This window comes from Tiliqua scincoides, chromosome 3 (genome assembly GCF_035046505.1).
Source record: "Tiliqua scincoides isolate rTilSci1 chromosome 3, rTilSci1.hap2, whole genome shotgun sequence".
Lineage (NCBI taxonomy): Eukaryota > Metazoa > Chordata > Lepidosauria > Squamata > Scincidae > Tiliqua > Tiliqua scincoides.
Window position 1 is genome coordinate 237,157,362 of NC_089823.1, and position 26,448 is coordinate 237,183,809.

At 47.0% G+C, this 26,448-nt stretch overlaps 1 protein-coding gene and 1 pseudogene across 1 annotated transcript in view; both read right to left on the bottom strand.

Moving 5' to 3' along the window:
• DIS3L2 (DIS3 like 3'-5' exoribonuclease 2) overlaps positions 1-26,448 on the bottom strand; it is a 267,654-nt gene that overhangs the window by 127,418 nt on the left and 113,788 nt on the right. Inside the window, exons 8-9 of the mRNA XM_066621078.1 lie at positions 17,709-17,803; positions 16,311-16,558 (exon numbers count right to left, since the gene is read on the bottom strand). Coding sequence (XP_066477175.1) covers positions 16,311-16,558; positions 17,709-17,803 — 343 coding nt within the window. The remainder of the gene's footprint in view (positions 1-16,310; positions 16,559-17,708; positions 17,804-26,448) is intronic.
• Positions 4,629-4,747, bottom strand: LOC136646211 (5S ribosomal RNA; annotated as a pseudogene).

Consider the following 26,448-nt stretch of genomic DNA (forward strand, 5'->3'; position numbering starts at 1 on the left):
GCTTGCCTTTGGTCAAAGGCTGGCCTAGGTGGCTTCACAAGCACGTTCAATCAGGGCCAGTTCAGCCAAACAGGCAACTCCTCGGCTGCTTAGGACAGCAATAATTGAGGGATGCCTCCATGAAGCAACTCTGCTACCCACAGCTGGGTCTCTTACAATGATGCACACTGGGAACAACTCCAGTATCATCCAGACAATTCCAGAGTGATGCCTCCACTCCAACTTCCTCAGCAATCCTCCTGGGTGTTCCTTCTGGATCACCTGCTACAACCACTCAAGGTGGCAAATCACCTTGAGCCACCCCCAATGCAGGACTACTGGCAGTGCCATACTCCAGGTGAGTGATTTCAGATCAGGAAGGCACAATTCAAATCGCTCTGAGGTCCATCTGTATATTTACATTACCTCAGGAGGGCTACAGCTCGACATCAGGGATGGAACTCAGTATTTTCTTTATATTAATCTTCTGTTAGAAGATTACAAGCAGCAAGAGAAGGGCAAAGTGAGAGAAGAGGAGAGAAAATGGAATTGTTTCCCCCACTCACTGGCCTCTCTCTGCAGTCTTATTGTTTTCCAGGCGCCTTGTGGCACAGCACTTGCTTCTACTTCCATCACAGCTGGCCTCCTTACACTCCTATTCTGGAGAACCACTGCCAGTACTGGCAATATTGCACATGATGAACAGTATAAAACAGCTTCATGTGTGAAACCCACACCACCCTATTCTCCCACCTCAATGATCTTTGTACTTCCCCCTTTTAGGTTCCTCATCCATAGGTCTCTGCGGCTCCGTTTGTCAGACACACCCTCTTTTTCCTCTTTGTACTCCACAGAACTCTGGTCTATACACCACAGGTCTCTCTGCATCTTTGCAATCTCTTTTTTCTCACCTATAAGTCTCTAAGCAATTGATGCACCTCCTCTCTACCCCTCAACATTTCCCCCTCTCTTTGCACCATTGTCTTTCATTTCCCCACTTTTTCTTCTTTTGGCCTCTGTTTAGGCTCTGTTTCAACCAGCCTCCCCACTCACCTTATCTATTCTCCCTGATGAATTGGGGAGCAAAAGTACACAAGGTTTTCACAAACCCAGCAACCTGTTCCAATGAAGCAATCACTGGTGCAGATGGCCTGAGCAATGTGACAGTTGCAAAGGTGGAGAACTGGCATCAGCTCCGCCATACTCAATAGGTGGATTCATAACTGGTTGGACGGCCATACACAAAGGGTGTTCGTCAATGGTTTTGCGTCAACCTGGAAGATGGTTCCGACTGGGGTACCCCAGGGGTACCAACAGGTACAAACTTTTAGAAATTCCAGTTGGACATCAAGAAGAAATGCAGAAATCTGTTCAGCAGTGGAACAGATTGCCAAGGGAGGTGGTAGATTCCCCCTCACTGGAGATATTCAAGCAGAGGTCCAACAAGCACCTGCTGAAAATGCGCTAGGAGGATTTCCTGCTACAGGCAGGGGGTTGGACTGGATGACCTTGTAAGTTCCTTCCAACTCTATGATTCTATGCACCTCTGGATCCACAGAAGGGCATTCATGAGTACGGTGAAATACAGGGATTCTCCCATCTCAGCTCCTGCTCTAGCAGGCCTCAGATGCTCCTACAAAAATGTGGGAAAAGACGGTACAGTATGAATATTTGCAATCTTTTTTGGGTGGTACAAACAGGCAGAAATGTTGTAAGATAAGAAGAGCCCCCCGGATCAGACTAAAGGACCATCGAGCCCAGCTTCCTGTATATCCCAGTGGTCCACCAGAGGTCTCAGTGAGGGCACAGTACAACAAGATACTTGCATCTCACTGCCACTCCCCTGTATCTGGGGAGATCTCTTTAAGAGGACCAGACAACAGGCAGACATGACTCTCTCTAGGAGAAAATGGCATACGCAGAGCAGTCTGGGCTGACAATAATTATGAGTCATTTGAAAAGAAAATTGGTCTAGTATTAACATGCTGGGGAAATCTCTGACAAATGACACGTGCCAAGTTACAGGAAGCAAGGAGTTCCCATGAAGCAATACTGAGTAGTCCAGCAGAGGAATTCTGGACAAGATGTCTGAGTAGAAGATGTTCATCCACCTTGTGTTTTCTACTATGCCAAGATGATCAACATGGCGGGCCAAACAGCATATACCCTAGAATTGCATATGCTACATACTGTGCTGCAATGCATTCCCCACTTCTCTGAGTGATGAAAAGCTAACTGCTACCAGACTTGGTTTTCTTTCTTTAGAAGAGCACTGGAGGTTTACCAGACTTCCACATCCTCATTTATCCACTTGGGTGCTGCCGTCCAGTAAGGGGGTGAGTGAACCCAGCCTTCTTTGCAACCTGGAACCCTGAGAGGTCAATGGGAATTGTCTTCGCAGGCTAGGGTGGTGGTGGTGGAGGTGGTGGTGGTTTGGCCACCATGGTGCACAGAGCACATTTGCCCTCCCGGTCAGGGTGCTTTCCATACCCTTTTCCTCTCTCTCTCTCTCTCTCTCTCTCTCTCTCTCTCTCTCTCTTCAAACAAAAATACAGTCCACATAGTCAAGCATGGAATTCTAGCAACTGTTTCAGTCGGTACAGTCCCATGAGTTGATGAGCTGATATAGTCCCTTTTCACTCTTCACATGCGCTGCTCCTTATGCCTCCCACCTAAAATAGCTACATGAGGCCCACCTCACTCTCTTTCCAAATTTTTCATTGCCTTAAAGTCCTTGGTCATTGCTGGAATAGAAGGCAGCTCTACTCAGGTGCAAGCCGGGAGACCGTGCCCTGCAAAAGACCTCACCTATGCCCCCCATTGGTGCTTAGGAACTTGCAGTAACCAAAAAAAGTTACCCTTAAGTCTATGCAAGATCCTGGCGCTGAACCTGTTCTTGGTTGAACCTCAGTTCCAGGACGGCACCAAACCCCAAAGCACTGAGGTAGAGCAGCGGTTCCCAAATGTACAAAACCACTGTACAGAGCCCTTCTTTCTCAATGCCCTATCATGGTCTTGCTGCACAGTGGAACCGCACAAGAATTGCATGAGATCTCACATAAGTTTGACCCAGACAAGACGGCAGCACCTGGGAGAGCCAGGAAGAAGAGGCAACTGGTGAGACCATGTGGCACCAGTGCCCTCAGGCGCTGCAACACACCGTTTGGGAACCAGTGAGCTAGAGGTACCCAAACATGCATTGTCATCTAGCTGGTTGGATAGCACAATTCTCATGCTTTAACAATCTGCACTGGTTACCAGTTTACTTCTGGGCCCAAATCAAGATGCTGACTGTTCTCTTTAAATCCCTGCATAGAACAGAACCTGTATATCTGAAAGACCATTTTCTCCCATTTCTTGCCAGGAGAGTTGCCAGTCCCAACAGAATTAGCTTGGAGTCTTCAGTGATTAGCATCAACCTCCAGGTGACCCCCTGAAAGCAATTCTGGAGATTTTAAGAGGATTTCCAGGAATTTCCAACATTACATCATGTGGGGGGGGGGGGGAGAGAGAGAAGGCTCAAGGAACAGTTTCAGTCAGAATTGGAAACTGCACCCTATGTGTGACTGCCTGTGCACTTTGCTCCTTGTTAGAGACCTTACTCCAAGTTCTGCCTTTGGGTGAGATCAGACTGGTAGGAATGAGGAGCAGGACTTCATCAAGAACAGTGCCCAGACAGAGAATCAGTCCCTCAGGAGACACAGCCCAGGTGTTGAGTTCTTTTAAATATCAAGTAAAAACCCATCTTTTCCAGCTGGCTTTTATGTCTTTGGTAACTGTGATGTTCTCGTATTGGTTTTATTGATTTATTTGTGTTGTTAAATACGATGTGATTTTGACAGCCCAGTCCTTCCCAAAGTGCAGGTCTTGACACCAGGCACAGTGAGTTGCAATCTGAACCCTCCGGCCTGCCCTTGCACTGGTTTGGCTCCAAATAGGAACTATTCCAGAAGCCTCATTATTGACCGAACCCTTTGGAGGTCTCTCCCGGCTCAGCAACCCACTCTGTGAGTCTCAGAATGGCCCTCAGAATTCTCTGTAAGCCACTTACAGTTTGCTTCCAAAATCCAGAAGTGGCTTACAGAGACTTGCGAGGGCTATTCCGAGCCCTGTAGATGCCTGTTGAGTGGGTTGCCAGAAGAGGCCTCCAGCACCACCGGTTGGCAACCTTAAGTCTTGAAAGACTATGTATAAGCCAGGGGTGCCCAAACCCCGGCCCAGGGGCCACTTGCAGCCCTCAGGGGCTCCCAATCAGGCCCTCAGGAAGCCTCCAGTCTCCAATGAACCTCTGGTCCTCCAGAGACTTGCTGGAGCCCATACTGGCCCAATGCAACTGCTCTCAGCATGAGGACTACTGTTCGACCTCTCACCTGAGCTGTGGGACGAGGGCTTCCTCCACTACTTGCTGTTTCACATCTGTGATGCAGCAGTGAAGGAAAGGCTGACCTTGCTTTGTGCAAGATCTTTTATAGGCCGTGAACTACTGCAAGACCTTCATTCATTCATATAAGTTCCAACTCTAATAAATTCATTTATGTAAATTCATTCAAATTTGAAATGTAAATTAATTCTTTTTTTCCTGGCCCCTGACATAGTGTCAGAGAGATGATGTGGCCCTCCTGCCAAAATGTTTGGACACCCCTGGTATAAGCCTACAGCACCCGGTATTCCCAGGCGGTCTCCCATTCAAGTACTAACCAGGCCTGACCCTGCTTAGATTCCAAGATCAGATGAGATCAGGCATGTGCAGGGTAACAGCACCACCAGGAGCATCTCAACCCACTGCAGTGGACAAGGTGGGTTGCACCACTGCAAAGTTTGAGAAACCCTGTTGAAGCCTATTTTATAAATGGTTTTATTTATTTATTTAGTCTATTTATTTATTTTAGTCTAGAGCTGACACCCAGCTCTATCTCTCCTTTCCTCCAGACTCCTGGGTGGCGGTTGAGGGCCTGGAGCGCTGTCTGGAGGCAGTGAGGATCTGGATGGTGGCTAACAAACTGAAATTAAATCCGGATAAGACAGAGGCTCTCCTGGTTCGGAAATCCTCGATGCAGGTGCTGGACTATCGGCTTGCGCTGAATGGGTTTGCACTCCCCCTGAAGGAGCAGGTCCACAGCTTGGGGGTCCACCTGGACTCGCAGCTGCTCCTGGATTCCCAGGTGGCGGCTGTGGCTAGGGGGGCCTTCGCTCAGCTTCGGCTGGTGCGCCAGCTGCGACCGTACTTGGATCGTGCAGACCTGGCCACGGTGATCCATGCCACGGTGACATCGAGATTAGATTACTGTAACGCGCTCTATGTGGGGCTGCCCTTGAAGATGGTTCGGAAACTGCAACTAGTGCAGAATGTGGCAGCCCGTGTGGTTACTGGAGGTAGGCGATTCGACTCTGTCAGTTCGCTTCTCCAGCGGCTGCATTGGCTGCCCATTCGTTTCCGGGCCCAATTCAAGGTGCTGGTTTTGACCTTTAAAGCCCTATACTGCTCTGGGCCAGGGTATCTTAGAGATTGCCTACTTCTGTACAATCCGGCTCATCCTCTTAGGTCATCAGAGAAGGCCTTTTTGCAAGTGCTGCTGCCTAGGGAGGTACGTGGGGCGGCGGCAAGAAATAGGGCCTTCTCAGTAGTGGCACTAACACTATGGAACTCCCTTCCCCTTGACTTAAGAATGGCTCCCTCTCTTGAGACTTTTCGGCAAGGCCTGAAGACCCTTCTGTTTAAACAAGCCTTCTGAGTTCTCGGCCTTTTAAACATCTTTTTAACATCTTTCAATATTTTTTACAGGCCTGATTCTTTTATGATTTGCTGCTGCTCTATGCTCTTTTTACCTGACTATTTTTTATCTGACTGCTGTTTTTTATATGTTTTTATTTGTTTTAAATTATGTTTTTAATCTGTTTTAACCTGTTGTAAGCCGCCTTGAGTCCCTTCGGGGAGAAAGGCGGGGTAAAAATAAAGTTGTTAATAATAATAATAATAATAATAATAATAATAATAATAATAATAATAATAATAATAATAATAATAATATTCAAACTACTCCTCCCCAACAATGAGCTCATCTGTTACCCCTGGTGGCCTATAAATGTTTGGGGATTGCTTTTACATAAAGGTCACATGGGGGCCCATTCTGGAGGTAAAGGGTTTGTAACTCTTTAGTTCCACACTATTTCTTCATCAAAAATCCACCCTCCTCAAACTGCTCTGGGACCAAGGCATTACTGCAAAACAGCACATTTGAGACAGACCAGAGCAGCTTCAGGGGAAATGGAACAGAATGCAAGCACTGAACACCCCCTACTTCCATGTTGCCAGTTCAGGTCAGGCCCCACACAGCTACTATTTGAAAGTGCAAATAGACTCCAAACTAGGCAAGGAAACATCTAATGCAGTAGTTCTCAAACTTTTTCACAACAGGACTCACTTTTTAGAACAACAATTTATCAGGGCCCATCTAAAGTGAGATTAGCAACCTGGAAGTGATGTCATGGCCAGACATGACACCATCAAGCAGGAAAATTTAACACCCTCCTTACAAAAAAATCAAGTAAATCAAAAGTTTACAATAAATTATAAATTTTAAATAAAGAACCCTCCTAACCCTTCCAAGCAGTTGTTGAGCTGTTAAAAAAAATTCCCCAAACATTCCAAAGGCTGCAATCTTATCAAGCCCCACTGACTATCAGTGTTAGAAGCATAGCCTAACAGTAACATTTCCTCAAGTCTGAAACGTTTCCCCAAATGCTGCCACATACCATCAAGTCTAATCTATTAAAAATAAAATACAAATCAACATGAATGGGGCCCATCTGAAATTGGATCACAACCCACCTCTTCAGTCCTAACCCACAGTTTGAGAAACACTGATCCTTCTTGCCTAGTTCATCCTTAAGTATTTGCAACTGCTTGCCTTCATCTCATCACCATTTCCTCTCCCTTCCTTTTTGATCCTCTGTTGTCTCCCCACTATCAAATTTTAGGGGATTACTTCCCTGGGGAAGGGATCGCCCAGTCCTTCTGAATCACAGAATGGTAGAGTTTGAAGGCACCTGGGAGGTCATCCTGCCCATCTTGTGGTAGTCTGCTCATGCCAGCATCCCTGGCAGATGGCAATCTAGCCGCTGCATAGACACATCCAGTGAAGGAGAGCCCATAACTGCATGAGGCAGGCCGTCCCACTATGAGACAACTTCCACACTTCTCTTTTGCTTTGCTTATGTTGCTCTGTGGGACGCCACCTACTGTGGGAAGTGAAAGAATTTTGTCCCTGCAGCTCCAATCAGCAGGACCTGTCACCCTCATCAGTGCTTATGCACCGACTCTGTCATCTCCAGCAGAAGCCAAAGACAAATTCTATGATGACCTGGCCACCACTATCAAGAAGATCCCCATAAAAGAGCCATTGTTCATCCTCGGCTATTTCAATGCTAGAGTTGGTGCTGATCACAGTTTGTGGCCCACTTGCTTAGGTCAGTTCGGCACTGGGAAGATGAACGAAAATGGCCAATGCCTGCTAGAGTTTTGCTGTCATCACGGTCTCTATGTCAGCAACACATTCTTCAACACAAAGCCCCAACATAGAGTCTCCTGGAGACACCCAAGAACAAAGCACTGGCACCAGCTCGACCTGATTCTCACCAGACGCTCCAGCCTTCCCAGCATCAAGATCACGCGCAGCTATCAGGGTGCTGCTTGCAACACCGACCATTCCCTGGTGTGCAGCACAGTGAAACTGCAAACAAAGCGACTGTACCACACGAAAAAGGAAGGAAGACCTCGCATTGATACCAGCAAGACCCGGGATCAGAGAAAAGTGGAGGAATTTGCACGAGCGCTTGAGGAATCTCTTCCAGGTCCGGTCAATGCAAACGCATCCAACAGATGGGAACATTTCAAGAATGCCATTTACAACAACGCCTTGTCCATATTTGGCAAGAAGACCAACAAGACGGCTGACTGGTTTGAAGCCCACTCTGAGGAGTTGACACCAGTCATTGAGGAAAAGAGGAGAGCTCAAGCAGCATACAAGGCCTGTCCCAGTGAGCGCAACCTGCAGGTCCTCCGAGCTGCTCGAAGCAAAGTCCAGCAGACTGCCAGGAGATGTGCTAATGACGACTGGCTCCAGCTCTGTTCCGAGATACAGATAGCAGCTGACACGGGCAACATCAAGGGGATGTATGATGGTATCAAGCAGGCCCTAGGTCCAACACAGAAGAAAATTGCCCCTCTGAAGTCTGCCACAGGCGAGGTCATCCAGGATCGGACGCAGCAGATGGAACGCTGGGTGCAGCACTACTCTGAGCTATATTCCAGAGAAAATGTAGTCACCAAAGAAGCGCTGAACAACATTAAGTGCCTGCCTGTGCTGGAGGAGCTTGACAGTGAACCAACCCTAGAAGAACTTCACGTGGCCCTGGACTCCCTTGCCTTTGGCAAGGCACCTGGAAAAGACAGCATCCCTGTTGAAGTCCTAAAGTGCTGCAAAGAGATCATTGTCACTGAGCTGCATGAAATCCTCTGTCTCTGTTGGAGAGAAGGTGGAGTACCTCAAGACATGAGGGATGCAAACATCATCATGCTGTACAAGAACAAAGGCGACAGGGGTGACTGCAACAACTACCGTGGCATCTCTCTCCTTAGCGTTGTAGGAAAGTTGTTTGCCCGAGTTGCACTAAAGAGGCTCCAGGTACTTGCAGAGAGCGTTTATCCAGAATCACAGTGCAGATTCCGAGCCAGCAGGTCCACCACTGATATGGTATTCTCCCTTAGACAACTGCAGGAGAAATGCAGGGAACAACGACAGCCACTCTTTATAGCCTTCATAGATCTCACGAAAGCCTTCGACTTGGTCAGCAGGGATGGCCTCTTCAAGATTCTCCCCAAGATTGGATGTCCACCCAGGCTCCTCAGCATCATCCAATCCTTCCACAAGGACATGAAGGGCACTGTTGTCTTTGATGGCTCCACATCAGACCCCTTTGACATCCGAAGTGGCGTGAAGCAGGGCTGTGTTCTTGCACCAACCTTGTTTGGGATTTTCTTTGCTGTCCTGCTGAAGCATGCCTTTGGAACCGCAACAGAAGGCATCTATCTCCGGACCAGATCAGACGGAAAGCTCTTCAACCTCTCCAGACTGAGAGCAAAGTCCAAAGTTCAGCTGAAATGTCTGCGTGACTTCCTCTTTGCCGACGATGCAGCTGTCACTACCCACTCTGCCAAAGATCTCCAGCAGCTCATGGATCGTTTTAGCAAGGCCTGCCAAGATTTTGGACTGACGATCAGCCTGAAGAAAATACAGGTCATGGTTCAGGATGTGGACTCACCTCCCTGCATTACAATCTCTGAGCATGAACTGGAGGTTGTCCATGACTTTGTGTACCTTGGCTCAATGATCTTGACACTCTTTCTCTCGATACCGAACTAAACAAACGCATCGGTAAAGCAGCTACCACGTTTTACAGACTCACAAAGAGAGTCTGGTCCAACAAGAAGCTGACGGAACATACCAAGATCCAGGTCTATAGAGCTTGCGTCCTGAGTACACTTCTGTACTGCAGCGAGTCATGAACTCTTCGCTCACAACAGGAGAGGAAACTGAACGCTTTCCACATGTGCTGCCTCCGACGCATTCTCGGCATCACCTGGCAGGACAAAGTTCCTAACAACACAGTCCCGGAACGTGCTGGAATCCCTAGCATGTATGCACTGCTGAGACGCCTGTGTTGGCTCGGTCATGTCGTGAGAATGGATGATGGTCGGATCCCAAAGGATCTCCTCTATGGAGAACTCGTGCAGGGAAAGCGCCCTACAGGTAGACCACAGCTGTGATACAAGGACATCTGCAAGAGGGATCTGAAGGCCTTAGGAGTGGACCTCAACAGGTGGGAAACCCTGGCCTCTGAGCGGCCCGCTTGAAGGCAGGCTGTGCAGCATGGCCTTTCCCAGTTTGAAGAGACACTTGGCCAACAGAGGCAAAGAGGCAAAGAAGGAAGGCCCATAGTCAGGGAGACAGACCAGGGACAGACTGCACTTGCTCCCGGTGTGGAAGGGATTGTCACTCCCGAATTGGCCTTTTCAGCCACACTAGACGATGTTCCAAAACCACCTTTCAGAGCACGATACCAGAGTCTCTCGAGACTGAAGGTTGCCAACATGTCGCTCTGTGAAGCACAACAGGCATAGATGGTACTATGCACAAGGTGGCCACAGAAGGGGGAGACAACCGCATTACTGGCTGAAGAAGCTCTTACAGCCCTCAGCAGCATGAGCAGCTCCAGAGACTAAACGAGATCATCAGTCGTGGGGCTCAGTCCCATCCCAGTAACATTTGCACTCACACAACAGGTCATGCACCTTTTTTTCCAAAGACAAAACATTTCAATTGCAATTTCCTTTTGAGTGATGCAAAGCCCAAGCATTAACAGCTCCCTGGAGAGTTTATATCATCCTGCTGATGACCAGGCAATGGTAATGTCCTGCTATACAGAACAATGTGAGGGGACAGAGAACGAAGGGGAAAGAAGGAAGCATCAGCCCAGATAGTGGTATGATTTCCATGGAAGGAAAAAAATCTGAAGAGTTCTATATATAGAACTATATTGTAAAAACCCTTATCAGGTATAGGACAGCCTGCCTGCCTATGTAAACTGCCCTGAGTAATATCTGATGCAAACTCTAAAGATGAGAAAGGCAGTACTGTATATCAACACAGAAATAAATCAGTATCATTGTGCAGAAAAATCTGTGTGACCCAGTAAGTCTCAGCCCAAGTGTCTCAACAGCACTACAGTTTTCCCTTGACACTGGTTTGAAAATCCTTAGGTTCGTTTTTAGCAATGACGAAAAAATTCCTCTCCTCTTGGGTAATTTTTCAACACTCTGTAAAAACACATATTCGTTTACATCGCTCTCGCTTTCTCTCACTACCAGTCAGCTTCAGTGGCAGCATTAAATAACCAACTGCAACTGGCTAATTAGTACTGTGGCGTTATTCCATTCACAGTGTAATGCATGATGGGGGGGGGGGAATCACTCATGGGACTAATCCAAGATGGAGAGAACAGCATGGAAAGGGGAGCGTGGTGGGCAAGAAACTGTGCCTTCAAAGAGATCATAACTGAAGGATCTTCGGCAACACACACCTGAAATTCTGTTAAACAAAGTAACAGAACGGGCATTCACAATTTTTTTGAAATTCAGAAAACTGCAAAGAAAAGAAAAAACAGAGAAATCCCAAGCATCTCCTGCTTAGTATGTTGGGTTAGCACAGGCCTTGGCACACACACGGAAATCACCCAGGACAATAAGGGGTTCTCAACCCCTTGGGGGAAGGCCGACAGGAGCCGAGGGGCATCCGGTTCGGGACTCCTCATCCCTATGGGATGAGGATGGGGAGGTTAGAGAACAACAAGACAAAGGCAGGGTAGGAGAAGAAATTGGGAAAGGTAGGGAGATGGGATGTGATAGACGGTTTGGCACAATGAGAGGATGCGGGGACAAAGGAGCGAATAAGCAGCCCATCCTGGGGCATTCCGTGTATAAATGCTTTTATGCGAATGCCCGAAGTCTACGAGCAAAGGTGGGAGAACTGGAATGTCTGGTAACAAGGGAAAACATTGACATAGTGGGCATAACGGAAACCTGGTGGAATGCGGAGAATCAGTGGGATACCGCAATCCCGGGCTATAAACTCTACAGGAGGGACAGGCAGGGGCGTGTTGGAGGTGGGGTGGCCCTTTATGTTAAGGAAGGGATAGAATCCAGCAAAGTAGAGATTGAAGGTGGGTCCGACTCCACCGTAGAATCTCTGTGGGTTAAATTACCAGGCTTGAGCAGCGATGTAATACTGGGGGTGTGCTATCGTCCTCCAGACCAGAAATCTGATGGGGACCTTGAATTGAGGAAACAGATCAGGGAGGTGACAAGGAAGGACAGGGTTGTAATCATGGGGGACTTCAATTATCCTCATATTGACTGGGTCAATTTGTGTTCTGGTCACGATAAGGAAACCGGATTTCTTGACGTGCTAAATGACTGTGGCTTAGATCAGCTAGTCACGGAGCCCACCAGAGGACAGGTGACTCTGGATTTAATTTTGTGCGGTACGCAGGACCTGGTTAGAGATGTAAATGTTACTGAGCCATTGGGGAAAAGTGATCATGCTGCGATCCGTTTTGACGTGCACGTTGGGGGAAGAATACCAGGCAAATCTCTAACAAAAACCCTTGACTTCCGACGGGCGGACTTCCCTCAAATGAGGAGGCTGGTTAGGAGGAGGTTGAAAGGGAGGGTAAAAAGAGTCCAATCTCTCCAAAGTGCATGGAGGCTGCTTAAAACAACAGTAATAGAGGCCCAGCAGAGGTGTATACCGCAAAGAAAGAAGGGTTCCACTAAATCCAGGAGAGTGCCCGCATGGCTAACCAGCCAAGTTAGAGAGGCTGTGAAGGGCAAGGAAGCTTCCTTCCGTAAATGGAAGTCTTGCCCTAATGAAGAGAATAAAAAGGAACATAAACTGTGGCAAAAGAAATGTAAGAAGGTGATAGGGGAGGCCAAGCGAGACTATGAGGAACGCATGGCCAGCAACATTAAGGGGAATAATAAAAGCTTCTTCAAATATGTTAGAAGCAGGAAACCCGCCAGAGAAGCGGTTGGCCCTCTGGATGGTGAGGGAGGGAAAGGGGAGATAAAAGGAGACTTAGAGATGGCAGAGAAATTAAATGAGTTCTTTGCATCTGTCTTCACGGCAGAAGACCTCGGGCAGATACCGCTGCCCGAACAGCCCCTCCTAACCGAGGAGTTAAGTCAGATAGAGGTTAAAAGAGAAGATGTTTCAGACCTCATTGATAAATTAAAGATCAATAAGTCACCGGGCCCTGATGGCATACACCCAAGGGTTATTAAGGAATTGAAGAATGAAGTTGCAGATCTCTTGACTAAGGTATGCAACTTGTCCCTCAAAACGGCCACGGTACCAGAAGATTGGAGGATAGCAAATGTCACGCCTATTTTTAAAAAGGGAAAGAGGGGGGACCCGGGAAACTATAGGCCGGTCAGCCTAACATCCATACCGGGTAAGATGGTGGAATGCCTCATCAAAGATAGGATCTCAAAACACATAGACGAACAGGCCTTGCTGAGGGAGAGTCAGCATGGCTTCTGTAAGGGTAAGTCTTGCCTCACGAACCTTATAGAATTCTTTGAAAAGGTCAACAGGCATGTGGATGCGGGAGAACCCGTGGACATTATATATCTGGACTTTCAGAAGGCGTTTGACACGGTCCCTCACCAAAGGCTACTGAAAAAACTCCACAGTCAGGGAATTAGAGGACAGGTCCTCTCGTGGATTGAGAACTGGTTGGAGGCCAGGAAGCAGAGAGTGGGTGTCAATGGGCAATTTTCACAATGGAGAGAGGTGAAAAGCGGTGTGCCCCAAGGATCTGTCCTGGGACCGGTGCTTTTCAACCTCTTCATAAATGACCTGGAGACAGGGTTGAGCAGTGAAGTGGCTAAGTTTGCAGACGACACCAAACTTTTCCGAGTGGTAAAGACCAGAAGTGATTGTGAGGAGCTCCAGAAGGATCTCTCCAGACTGGCAGAATGGGCAGCAAAATGGCAGATGCGCTTCAATGTCGGTAAGTGTAAAGTCATGCACATTGGGGCAAAAAATCAAAACTTTAGATATAGGCTGATGGGTTCTGAGCTGTCTGTGACAGATCAGGAGAGAGATCTTGGGGTGGTGGTGGACAGGTCGATGAAAGTGTCGACCCAATGTGCGGCGGCAGTGAAGAAGGCCAATTCTATGCTTGGGATCATTAGGAAGGGTATTGAGAACAAAACGGTTAGTATTATAATGCCGTTGTACAAATCTATGGTAAGGCCACACCTGGAGTATTGTGTCCAGTTCTGGTCGCCGCATCTCAAAAAAGACATAGTGGAAATGGAAAAGGTGCAAAAGAGAGCGACTAAGATGATTACGGGGCTGGGGCACCTTCCTTATGAGGAAAGGCTACGGCGTTTGGGCCTCTTCAGCCTAGAAAAGAGACGCTTGAGGGGGGACATGATTGAGACATACAAAATTATGCAGGGGATGGACAGAGTGGATAGGGAGATGCTCTTTACACTCTCACATAATACCAGAACCAGGGGACATCCACTAAAATTGAGTGTTGGGCGGGTTAGGACAGACAAAAGAAAATATTTCTTTACTCAGCGCGTGGTCGGTCTGTGGAACTCCTTGCCACAGGATGTGGTGCTGGCGTCTAGCCTAGACGCCTTTAAAAGGGGATTGGACGAGTTTCTGGAGGAAAAATCCATTATGGGGTACAAGCCATGATGTGTATGCGCAACCTCCTGATTTTAGGAATGGGTTAAGTCAGAATGCCAGATGTAGGGGAGAGCACCAGGATGAGGTCTCTTGTTATCTGGTGTGCTCCCTGGGGCATTTGGTGGGCCGCTGTGAGATACAGGAAGCTGGACTAGATGGGCCTATGGCCTGATCCAGTGGGGCTGTTCTTATGTTCTTATGTTCTTAACACCTTCTCTGAACATAATTCATCAAAATACACATGAATCCTCACTAGCGAGGTGATGTAGTTCCAGACCAGCAGCAAACCATCAAGCAGCTCCTGAACCAGCTTCTGACAACTCTGCAAGGCACCCAAATCTCAGCCCAGGCCTCACGGAGGTTGAGCTACAGAGCCGTATCTCCTGCATCCCTAAGTCCAACAGCCAGTGCAACTGCACCTTCCTCTTCCCACTGGGGTCTACTCTTCAGGCTCAGCCACTTGGCTCTGTAAGACACGGCCACACTGAGACTCTGCTCTCCATCCTCCTTCACAGAAGCAGCAGCAGCTCTGCAGGACCACTTACCTGTTTCAAACCATGCCACTTGCCTCTGGTCCCTGCCTGGCTGATAGGGTTGCCACCTCCAGACCCTGTCTGGGATGCTGGCCCCCAGCATAACCTGACAGACTTCCATCAAGTAAGCTAAGCCACATTTCTCAAGTGTGTCCTCCAGAGGTGCTGAAGGTTCAAACATGGCGCACACAAGTGAAACTGCTTCTCAGATGCCTTCTGTAGCCGCTTTTGGGTGCCAGCAAACTGCAATGCAATTAGCACTCCATGGCAGGTGTGGTCTACACTGACATCCTTCCACATAAGAGACACCACTTTAAGTTTGCTCTGTTGCATTAACTAAACAAAAGCTTCCCAAACCTCTGTTAAGGTACAACACAGCCTTGCTGAAATGAGAAAGCACCTTGCTTTTGACCACCAGGTGGTACTCAAGAGTCACAGAAGCAAGCTTCCCCTAAAAGGGGACACTTCAAACCACTACAAGGTTTTGCCCACACCTGGACAGAACGGCATTCCAAAGTGGATTCCAAAGGCCCAGCACCCTAAGAAACCCTGCTTCTTTCGGACACTTCTGATGACAAGCTGCAGAGGAGCATCACACTGCTTAAGGCAGGCCACATGTTTCTCAGCACTGGAAAAGGGCAGGTGATGGCTCCATATCAGATACACTTCCTTCACCAGGTTGGGAGATCAATGGCAGGAGAAGCATATCTTAAAAGCTACACAAGTGTAAAGCACAGACATCATACACAGGTATACACATCACTGCATCAATACAATCTTCTCTCAACACAGGCAGCCCAAAACCACTGCAGCTGTGACACCCACCATTGAATGTAGTCTCAGTCACCCATATCCCTCTATTCACTTATACTGCTACATTAACCACTTTGTGAACTTTACTTGTTTAAAACGGTACATCTAATAAAATAAATAGCATCCCAACACTGTGCTTGCAAAAGATGTTTCCTGCCACTCCCTACTCCTCCCTCAAGAACCCCTAAAAAAGTGCAGCTGATTGACAACAACCCTCAGCAGCAGCACAAGACACAGCATGGGAAAGCTTCAGGGGAGGGGGATACCCAAAGGCCCCAAAGGGGAAAACCAAGCAACTCATTTATTTCTCACATTTCTACACTGCCCCTCCTCCAAGGAGCTCAGAGTGGTGCTTTTCCTCCCAACAACCCTCTGAGATAGGCTAGGCCAAGAGAGAGTGACTGGCCCAGGGTTACCAAGGAAGCTTCCAGGCTGGGCAGAGATTTGAAGCTGGCTAAGTTCAGCACCAGAACCATCACACCATTCTGGCTCTCAATTTACAACTTACACAGCTATATACTTCCTAATCCTCCCTGTCAACAGTAAGAACCTGTGTGTGCTGGTGAAGGACAGTCAGAACAGGGGTGGCAAAGCCCAGCCCGCGGATAGACTCAGGAGAGCTGGTCCCACAGAGTCTGCCCCATTTCAGCCAGAAGCCGCATACCCAATGGCAAAATTGCTGTCCTCCTTCCAGTCCATGATACGGCAGATGAAGAGTGTGTTGGAGTAGTCTTCAGGCCTGGTGGCAAAATCTGGTGGGCAGTCAGCCAAGGCCACATATGCACGAGGCACTCTATGGTCCACAGGAGAGAACATGGCATACTTCTGGAACAGTTCACCGTTGCGGTCAGGCAAGAGCCGGATGAAGCCTGTGGCTGCCCGGGAGTGCTTCCTCTCCAGGATGAAGACCACCTGAAAAGGAAAAAAAACCACAGCCTTGTTAGGCTTTCACTTCTGAGCAAGGGAGGAAATTCCAGAACTAAAACAAACCTACAGCAGAACAGAATGACTCCCACTTTACAAAGGATCAGGCCTCTGGCAGGACATGCAACAGAGGTGAAAGGCTAGTCCTCTGCTTCCAGGGTATGAGCTCTGGGTCAGTGGCCATAATCTTTGGTAAGGAGGAGCGGGTTCTATTAGCAACACTGGTGAGATCTTTCCTCTGCAAGGACAGGGGGGCCGCAGGCATTGCCACAGAAATCTAGCCCACATTCAGTTTCCCCTTCACACAATGTGAGCAGAGCACACCAAACATTCAGTGGCAGAAATATTCCTAAACATTATCTGAGACGGGATGCAATAAAAGACAGAGGAGGGCACTGGACTGCACAAGGCATGCCGACACTCAAATCCTCCTGAAAGTCATCGTACTCTCACTGACTTAATTATACTGATGATATATTCTGATGATCAAACAAATGCTTTTATTTATTTTATATCTCACTCTTCCACATTACTGACCATCTGAAACGGTCTTATAAAGAGTCATACCATTTTATTGGGCTTACTTAACCCATTGTTGTCTACTCTGACATGGCCAGAGTTCTCTGAGTTTCCAGGTGGGGAGGGTCTTTCCAAGACTTGGTATCCAATAACCTTCCAGTTTAAGACTGCATTCTGAAATACTAAACAAAGGAGCTGCCAGGGATTGAACCTGGTACCTTGGACATGCAGAACACACACTCCAGCACTGACCTAAGGGTTCTACCCAACTGAGGCTGCAATCCTATCCATGCTTACCTGGGAGTCAGCACCATTGACTGTTATGAGACTTACTTCTGAGTAGGCATGCATAGGATTGGGCTCTGAATTACCCCATTTTATCCTCACAATCACCACGCTATGCAGTTCTTTTGGTTGAGAGACAGTGACTAGCCCAAGGTTACCCAGTGGCAGAGTTGGGATTTAACCTGAACAGTTATGGCAGCCATAGCTGGGCATCTCATGACATGAAGACCTAAAAGAAAAAGGTTGCAATGAGAAGCTTATGCTGACACTGCTTTCAGGGGAGCAAAAATCAGTCCTCCTGATGGCATCATTAGTGGCTCTGATGAGACACTACCTTGGCCGTCTTTTGAAGGAACCAGTCTGGATCATTTGCCTTGGAGGAATCTTCCTGCTTCACGTGGGGGACACCAGCAGTCTCCATATCCCTCCCTACAGAAAAACACATATGCATTGCAATTACTTGCATGTCCTTTCCTTACTCCAGTCTATTCATGCCCCTTCTTGGCAGTCCCATGGACCAACTTCAAGAGCTCGCCCAGATGGAAAGAAGCAAAATGTTATGTCAAAATAGCCATGGAACAAATAGCGGCATTTCCACATCCCTCCAGGCCACAATGGAGAACAGATATATGGTCAACTTCCATTGTGCACATCTGCGAAAATCAAAATAAACCCCAAAATTTACAAGCACATCTATACCAGCCATAATAAACAAAATGGTGGAACACAGAGTCTATTTATTAAATGCAAATAAAAGTGTTTGACTTTCCTGGCATTTCTTAAGTTAGGGTCACCTCACTTTTCACATTACATAAATAGTCCCCTTTAAGTGCTTGCATTTATTAAAATATTTAATTTCCTTTTAAGAATGTTATGCAAGGTTATAAAATGCGTATTTAGCCTAGGAACCAAAACCGCACCTTGCAAGGAGATAGTCTTCGGCTACGGCCCAGCCGTTATTAAAAAGGGCTTAGGAGAAGTTATATGTACTCAAAACACATCCTCCTCTAGGAAGCGGAAAAGGATTCTTCCTCAGTGCCAGCAAGATGCAGGCATCCTGCTAACGGTGCTGGTTCTATCAATGCAGCAGGCAAGGTGAAAATGAAGCAGTGTTGAAAATGGACTGCACCACTGCAGACTGGGGGGTGCCAAGCTGAATACTCTCCAAGGTACAAAAAATTCCCTGTGAATAGAAAATCAGCATGTAAAGAAAGAAAAGTTCTTGTTGAGCCCGTTGCACTATTTCCAGGGAGTTTCAATGCAGGGGGAGCACTGAAAAATGTGGCTGCCTGGGAATAGTGGCTAAGCAAATGAGCTGTGAATCAGGACTTCCCTGGTTTGACTCTTGCTCCTGCCAATCACTCCCTCTGAGCCTCAGTTCCCTTACAGGGGCATTGCGAAAACAATGCTAAGCAACGCACTTGAAGTGCTTTACTCACTCAAAAGCATTATGCAAATGCTAAGGAATATTATTTCAGTCTGAAGTAGTGCAGTCCATTTTGCCACCTCATTCTGCTGCACGTCTACACCAGTCAGGCCTGATTCAAGGAAACAAAGTTTAAGCACTGAAGCTGCTTACAAGTTTCCAGAACAATAAACTTAGAGCTCAGTCCTATCCAATTTCCCAGTACTGATGCAGCCCCCGAGGTGACAGAATAAACATTCCCTTACCTTAATTTTGAGGAGGCCTCTGTGACTGCCCCCCCCCCCATGATGCAGCACACACCCTGTTGACACAACTACATCAGCACTAGAAAGCTGAATAGGATTGGGCCCTAAATTATTGTTCTAGAAACTTGTAAGCAGCTTCAGTGCTTAAACACCATGAGACCACCAGTGTAGATGCAAACAGGTGTGCTGAATAAAGCCCAGGTCCCTTGGGTCTTCGATCAAGGACTCTGGCAATGAGGTCCAGGCATTCCACTCCCACCACCACCACAACAGGTTGCAAGCAGAAGGAATGTGAGCACTGCAGCCTGCTAGATCACATGGCTAGAGGGTAGCTTTCACACCAGCAGGGATCAGGTGACCTGAGAAGCTGACTATTCCATTTTAGCCAACCTTTTCTCTGGACTGACTCCTCTGCTTAAGCACCCTTCTTGCTCTGTGCAGGTTGAGTCACTCACAGACTGACCCCAGCCCTGCTTGGGACCTCTCCCTGAGTTCACTCATTCCTGAATGATGATGTGGAAAGAGCAATGCTCTCAATCTGCTTGTTCATTGAGGGACCAGTCCTGCAACTGCTAAGGCAGTCATGATAGAGTGTTTGAGTACTAAACAGCTTTATTCAGTTAGGAAGGGGATGAGCCCAAAACTAGGAAACACTGAGAAGGATTCTTTTAAGAAAAGGAAAGGGCTTCCCCCTGCTTTGCCTTCCACCATTAACTTTGGCAGGGATTGCATTTCAGCAGACATGCATGGGATTGGGCTCTAATGCAAGTTATTCCTAACAATAAAATTAATAATCTGATTTACGTAATACACCTCCCTCTAGCTACACCACTCCTTGGGCCTTGCTCACCTCGAACAGGCCTACAGTCTAGAATCTGATCCTGCTATTTGGGAGAAAGGTTTGAGGCAGACCCAACAGGAAGCCTCCTCTCTTCTGGGCACCGTCCCTGATTTTGGCATGCAAGAAAGACAGGCTGCCCCAGAGCCTGGGGAATCTTGAGACCACGTGGGTAATGCCAAAACAGATTCTCTAAACTAATAAAGGACTCTGGCAACTTACACATTCTAAGCACCGCTTGATAATTCCAACTTCCAACAATGGAGAAAGAATGATTCAGTTTAACCCATGCTTTGTTCGGTGATGTTTTTTATGATTTTTTTCTGCTTCTTCAAAATCATGCTTAAAATTGCTAGCCACTGAACAAAAATTAAAAACATTCCCTGCTCATAAGATTACAATCTAACATTAAAGATTTGGTCCTTCTCTTTCAAAATTTTAAAATACTGCGTGTATTTTAAATTGTGGCTCTACAGACATCTAGAGCATATCTACTTTCCTACAGAAGAGGCTGCCAGACTGCTTGGGCTACACACTTTCTTCCAAACAGGCCTTCTGTCTAGCCCAGAAGTAGCCAGAATTTGCTCACCTCTGTGCAGCACACCAGATCAGATCAGAGCTCTCTCTCTTCCCACTATATTTGAAGATAGGTTGGTAGCAGTTGTTGAGAAGCAGCTCTTGCTAACAGATGAAACTGCTCAGCAGGCTTGAGCTTAACACTTCCTCCCACCCAAGCACACCTTGAATGTTGAAAGGCAGCTGGACCATCCAGCCTCACCTGGCCAGCAAATCTGTCACCTGCTATCCCACTCACCCATTATTATAAGCCCTTTAGGAAGAGAATGCATCACATTTGTGCACTGTACAGCACCTCGCGCACTTTTCCTACTCAATTCATACTGAACAGAAGTACAAATAATCTATTTTTAAGAACATATGAAGAGTCCCACTGGTTCAGGCCACGACCCATCTAGTCCAGCTTCCTGTATCTCACAGTGACCCACCAGATGCCTCAGGGAGCACACAGAACAAGAGACCTGCATCCTGATGCCACTTCCTTGCACCTGGCATTCTGAAGTAGCTTACTTCGAAATCCAGGAGGCTGCACATACCCATCATGGCTTGCAACCTGTGATGGACTTTTCCTCCAGAAATCTATCCAAACCCCTTTCAAAGGCATCTAGGCCAGGTGACATCACCACATATTGTGGCAAGGAGTTCCACAGACTAACTACATGAAGTACTGGATAAAGAAATATTTTTTTGTCTGTTCTAACTTTCCCAATACTCAAATTTAGAGGATGTCCCCTAGTTCTGGTGTTGTGTGAGAAGAAAAAGAACATTCCCCCATTCACTCTAAACATCCCCTGCATACTTTTTCATGTCTCATTCATTTCCCTCCTCTGGTGTCCCTTAGACTGAAGAGCCCCAAATGCTGTAGCCTTTCCTCATAAGGGAGGTGGCTCAGACAAGTAATCATTTTGGTTGCTCTCTTCTGCATTTTTTCCAATAACTCTATGTCCTTTTCGGTGACCAGAACTGGATGCAATACTCCAGGTGTAGCCTTACCATTGATTTGTACAATGGCATTATTATATTGGTTGTTTTATTCTCAATCTGCTTTTCAATTATCTTAAGCATGGAATTGGCCTTATTCACCACCGCTGCACATTGGGTTGACACTTTCATCAAACTGTCTACCAGCACCCCAAGGTTTCTCTCCTGATACGTCAGTCAGCTCAGAACTCGTTAGCCTATGTATGGTTTTGATTTTTTGTGTCCCTATGTGCATTACTTTACACTTACTTACACTGAAATGTATCTGCCATGTTGCTGCCTATTCTCCCAGTTTGGAGATATCCTTCTGGAGCTCTTCACAATCGCTTCAGGTCTTCACCACTCAGAAAAGTTTGGTGTCATTCGCAAATTTGACCACTTCACTGCTTATTCCTGTCTCCAGGTCATTCATGAACAAGTTGAAGAGCACCGGTCCCAGGATCGATCCTTGGGGCACACTGCTTTTAACCTCTCTCCATTGTGAAAATTGCCCACTGACACCCACTCTCTGCTTCCTGGTCCTCAACCAGTTCCTAATCCAGGAGAGGACCTGCCCTCTAATTCCCTGACTGTGAAGTTTTCCCAGCAGCCTTTAGTAAGGGATCAAGTCAATCACCTTCTGAAAGTCCAGATATATAATGTCCACGGGTTCTCCCGCATCCACATGCCTATTGACCTTTTCAAAGAATTCTAAAAATGTTCGTGAGGCAAGATGTACCCTTACAGAAGCCAGGCTGATTCTCCCTCAGCAAGGCTTGTTCATCTATCTGTTTTAAAATTCTGTCTTTGATGAGGCATTCTACCATCTTCCCTACAGTTTGCCAGGTCCCTTCTCCTTCCTTTTTTTAAAAGATTGGCGTGATATTTGCTAACTTCCAATTCTCTGGCACCACGGCCATTTTAAGGAACAAGTTGCATATTATAGTCAAGATTATTTTTATAGATATTTTTAAGAGATACAGTTAAGAATCTATTTTTGGATAGACAACTGTGGTTTAGTTAAGCCCAAACCTGTATGCACTGGAGCCTGGCTTTTGGGGTCTGGCACATCCATGAAGCTGACTGAAGCAGTCACTTCAGGAAGCAGATTGGCAGGGGTTGCCTACCTCCATCCACCCCACACTTCTCCACTGGTGTTGCTCCTCCTCCCACTCTCTGGATTAGAAAAGGACATGGGGGCAGAGCAGAAGATCAAAGGGCTACAGCAGCAGAGACACACTTCATCGCTTCCTCCTCTGCTACATCCCTGGCTTCATTTTCCAGTCCAAGGAGCAGAAAGAACAGAGGCTAGTGCATCAGCAGGTAAGTGGGGTAAGCATTTGGCACACCGTCCTGAGCACCACGAGGTTATCCACAAAACTTTATCGACTCCTACAGTGGCAGGGGATAATCAAGTTACACCCACCAATGGGAGCAGGCGTTCCAAAAAAGAGAAACAAAAAGAATTTGGAGAAAAAAGATGGGCAAGCAAATTTTCAATGGGGAAAACCAGGATAAGCCCTGAACTCAGATGTAAACCGGGGAAGGGGGGCCAGGGTTGAAGCAAGGAAAGAAACTCGCTATTTGCCAAACCAGAAATAAACTGTGCCGAACCTTTGCTGTCGTGGTTATCAATATTTCCATTCAATATTTCCACTCTGGGCAGCCCTGTGTTTTCAGTGGGAGATTTACTATGTTAGCTTGGGCAGGGCTTGCTAAGCTTATCTTACAGTGCAAACACCCTCGAGCAACTCCGGCCCAGCGAAACGGTGCTTTAATCCCCTTGTTTCCCTTTCAGATGATTACCTGATAAAACCAAAAATTGTTATAGCTTTGCTGAAAAGAAAATTAGGCACTAATGGCAAGAAACCTCTCCAATTAGTTCTGTTATTACCAGTAAATTAGATCCAGCAATTGCAAAGTTAGCACCCCTCTGTGATGGCAGCTTGAGTGGTTCTGATGCCGCAGCTGCATTTCGCCAGGGGCCCCTCCTCTGAGTCTAAAATGGCTTGGTAAAAAGTTCTTGAAAGTTCCTTGCACAAATTAGATTAACCAGCACAGCTGCGGTGGCCAAAGCGGGCCCTTAAAGCCATCAGATTAAAACAGTTATTAGCCATGACAGATCCAAAGTTATTTTTTCCACGCTTGCTGCAGCCACTATGGAAATTTACAACTCTCTCCAAGAGCATAATTAACATTAGCAATTCCCACTTGAAAATATACTGTGTTTTCTGACCAGAAAAACAGCAAACGGAGAAAAACTACATTTCCCACCATGGAGTGAACAAAACCTCATTATTCCAATTATGCAATTCTGGCAAGGGCAAAGGTTGGGCATGCAGAAAGTCCAGGCTGCTTTTTAATGCTGGCTTGGCACTATTGATGCCCTTGGTTTAGAAAAACTCCGCCTGCTTTTAGAAAAACTCCATCTGGTTCAAGCAAGTGCTAGAATCAGGGGTGTGTGTAATTGACGCTGTGACACATGCACTGCTATCAGGTGAGCAATGCTGCACAGCTAAAGCCCACTGGCCTACATAGCCAGTGAAGAGCAGCAGCTCCCCAAGGTCCCAAACAGTGTGCTTTCCCATCACCTACTATTGCATCTTATTTTAAGAGGAGTTGCCAGGGATCCAAGCAGAGATTTTTGCAATCACAGCATGTGCTCAGTCACTGAACTCTGGTTCCCTCCTTCCCCAGAGATAAAGCAAAAAGAGGATGACTCAGGAAATGCTTAACACCCCCCCACACACACACACTCCTTCCCACCACTAGCCCCTCCCCATGTTGTTGCTCACCTACTTCCATTCCTCTGCTGCTGCCACCAACAAAGTTTCTAGTCAGAAAGAGAGTCCAGCACTGCAGTGGCTCCAGGTAAGCTCTCAGTTGTACCTGAGGCTTCAGAAGAGTCAGAAGCAATAAACCACCACCTGGGCACTCTACCCCATTGATCAGCCATAGAGGAAAGGAAACAGTTGCAGAGGAGGGCAAGGGAAGCATATTGGAGGCAGTGGTGAAGACTGCAGTGAGAAGAGGTGTCAGAGACCACCTGAGAACATATGTCCATCTGGAGTCAGAGTACCTCCTTCATCCTTTGCCTGTGATTGGCCAGAGGCATTAAGGTCAAGGAGGAAGTTACTTGAGGCAATTTAAGAACGTAAGAACAGTCCCACTGGATCAGGCCATAGGCCCATCTAGTCCAGCTTCCTGTATTTCACAGCGGCCCACCAAATGCCCCAGGGAGCACACCAGATAACAAGAGACCTCATCCTGGTGCCCTCCCTTGCATCTGGCATTCTGACATAGCCCATTTCAAAAATCAGGAGGTTGAGCATACACATCATGGCTTGTACCCCGTAATGGATTTTTCCTCCAGAAACTTGTCCAATCCAATTTTAAAGGTGTCCAGGCCAGTCGCCATCACCAAATCCTGTGGCAAGGAGTTCCACAGACCAACCACAGGCTGAGTAAAGAAATATTTTCTTTTGTCTGTTCTAACTCTCCCAACACTCAATTTTAGTGGATGTCTGATGTTCTATTACTCCTTTAGTAATCATCGACTGTTTATGCCCTTATGTCAATCAACACCGTTCAAGTCAGGCCTGCCTGCTTATGCCAATGTTGCTATGTTTTCTAGGCTATTATTGAGCCAACGGACACTGTTCGTTCTGAGAACCAGGTAAGAAATCCAAGGCTCCGGACCTATGCTACGGTCTTGCAAGTCATATATCCAGCAGAAGAATCAAGGCTATAAAACACCAGCTTGTGGGTGCAAGGTGGTAGTGTCGTCCACTCTATTTTTATATTTATTTATTTACTGTATTTCTACCCCACCTCTCTTTCCAAAGGGACCCAAGGTGGCTAGTCTGCCAGACTAGCCTTATTAGAGATATTGATAAGGTAACTATTTTAGGGGTTTGGAAAAGTGAACACACAAGGAGCCTGTGATTTAGTAGGAAGAAGCTACACGTTTGCAGATTTTTCTCTGCCATCTATAAGGGCTAGGGGCCTGTTTGTCAGAAGGGATTCACGGCAGAGCCAGACACTGGCAAAGAAGAACTGTTTCTGGAGACCTAGATACAGGCAGGGGCAAGTGTGAAAGACACAAAAAGCAGGAAAGAAGCCCAGAACTGGTGAGCAGGTTTCAAGGAAAAGTTGAGGCAAGGCAGGTGCAGCAGGGAGCGAAACAAGGTCAGGTAATGCCACCTTAGCAAAGTCACACAGCTCCTGGCTTATTCAAGCAACGTGTTCAGACCGAGGGGTGAAGTACAGCCTAGAGTTTACCTAGTAGGCTGCACAGCCCAAGTGGGCCTCTTTGGTCACCTGACTTCCTGGCCTCCATGGGATTTACTAGCTGATGTGATGCCTGCAGTTCCCTGCCATGACCACCTGTCTTGGTGATCAATGAGCCAGGTCAGTGAATCTCCTCAGAGTCTCTTTAAATCTTTTAATCCGATTCCTCAGCAGTGGCCATCTTCCATGTTCTGTAGGTCCCCTGGCAACACAGGTCATTCCAGCAACACATATTTTATAGAGAACACAGCTGGAAAACAAGTTGGCACAGCCAAGGCTGGTATAACAAATATGGAATATCCCATTCCAGGGATGGAAGCACTGATTGAATCTAGTTAACCACACTGTCCTCTCACCTGGAAGAGCAGGAATATTTCTCAATAAAAGGCTTAGCTCACTTTTTCTGGGAACTACTTGCCCAGTAGGTTCCTGCATTGCAAGATGCAACCTCTGTGTGTGCACACATATACAATGTATGTGAAATTCAAGATGCATCCAAGACACTGCATAACACCTCCAAAAAAAGACAATGACAATTTCCCACCTGGCCATTTGCTGTTTCTCCAGGTTTCTGAATTTGGTACAGTCAGCCAGCAAGAAAGAGAGGGTGTACTTTTTAAAAAATTAACTCCCATTTAGAGTGGGGGGAGAGGGTAAGAGGACACAGGTGGCCTCTTCACTTTAGATATAAAAATACCTAATTGTAGGCACTAAATAGTTCTGACAAATTTTTCCCCAT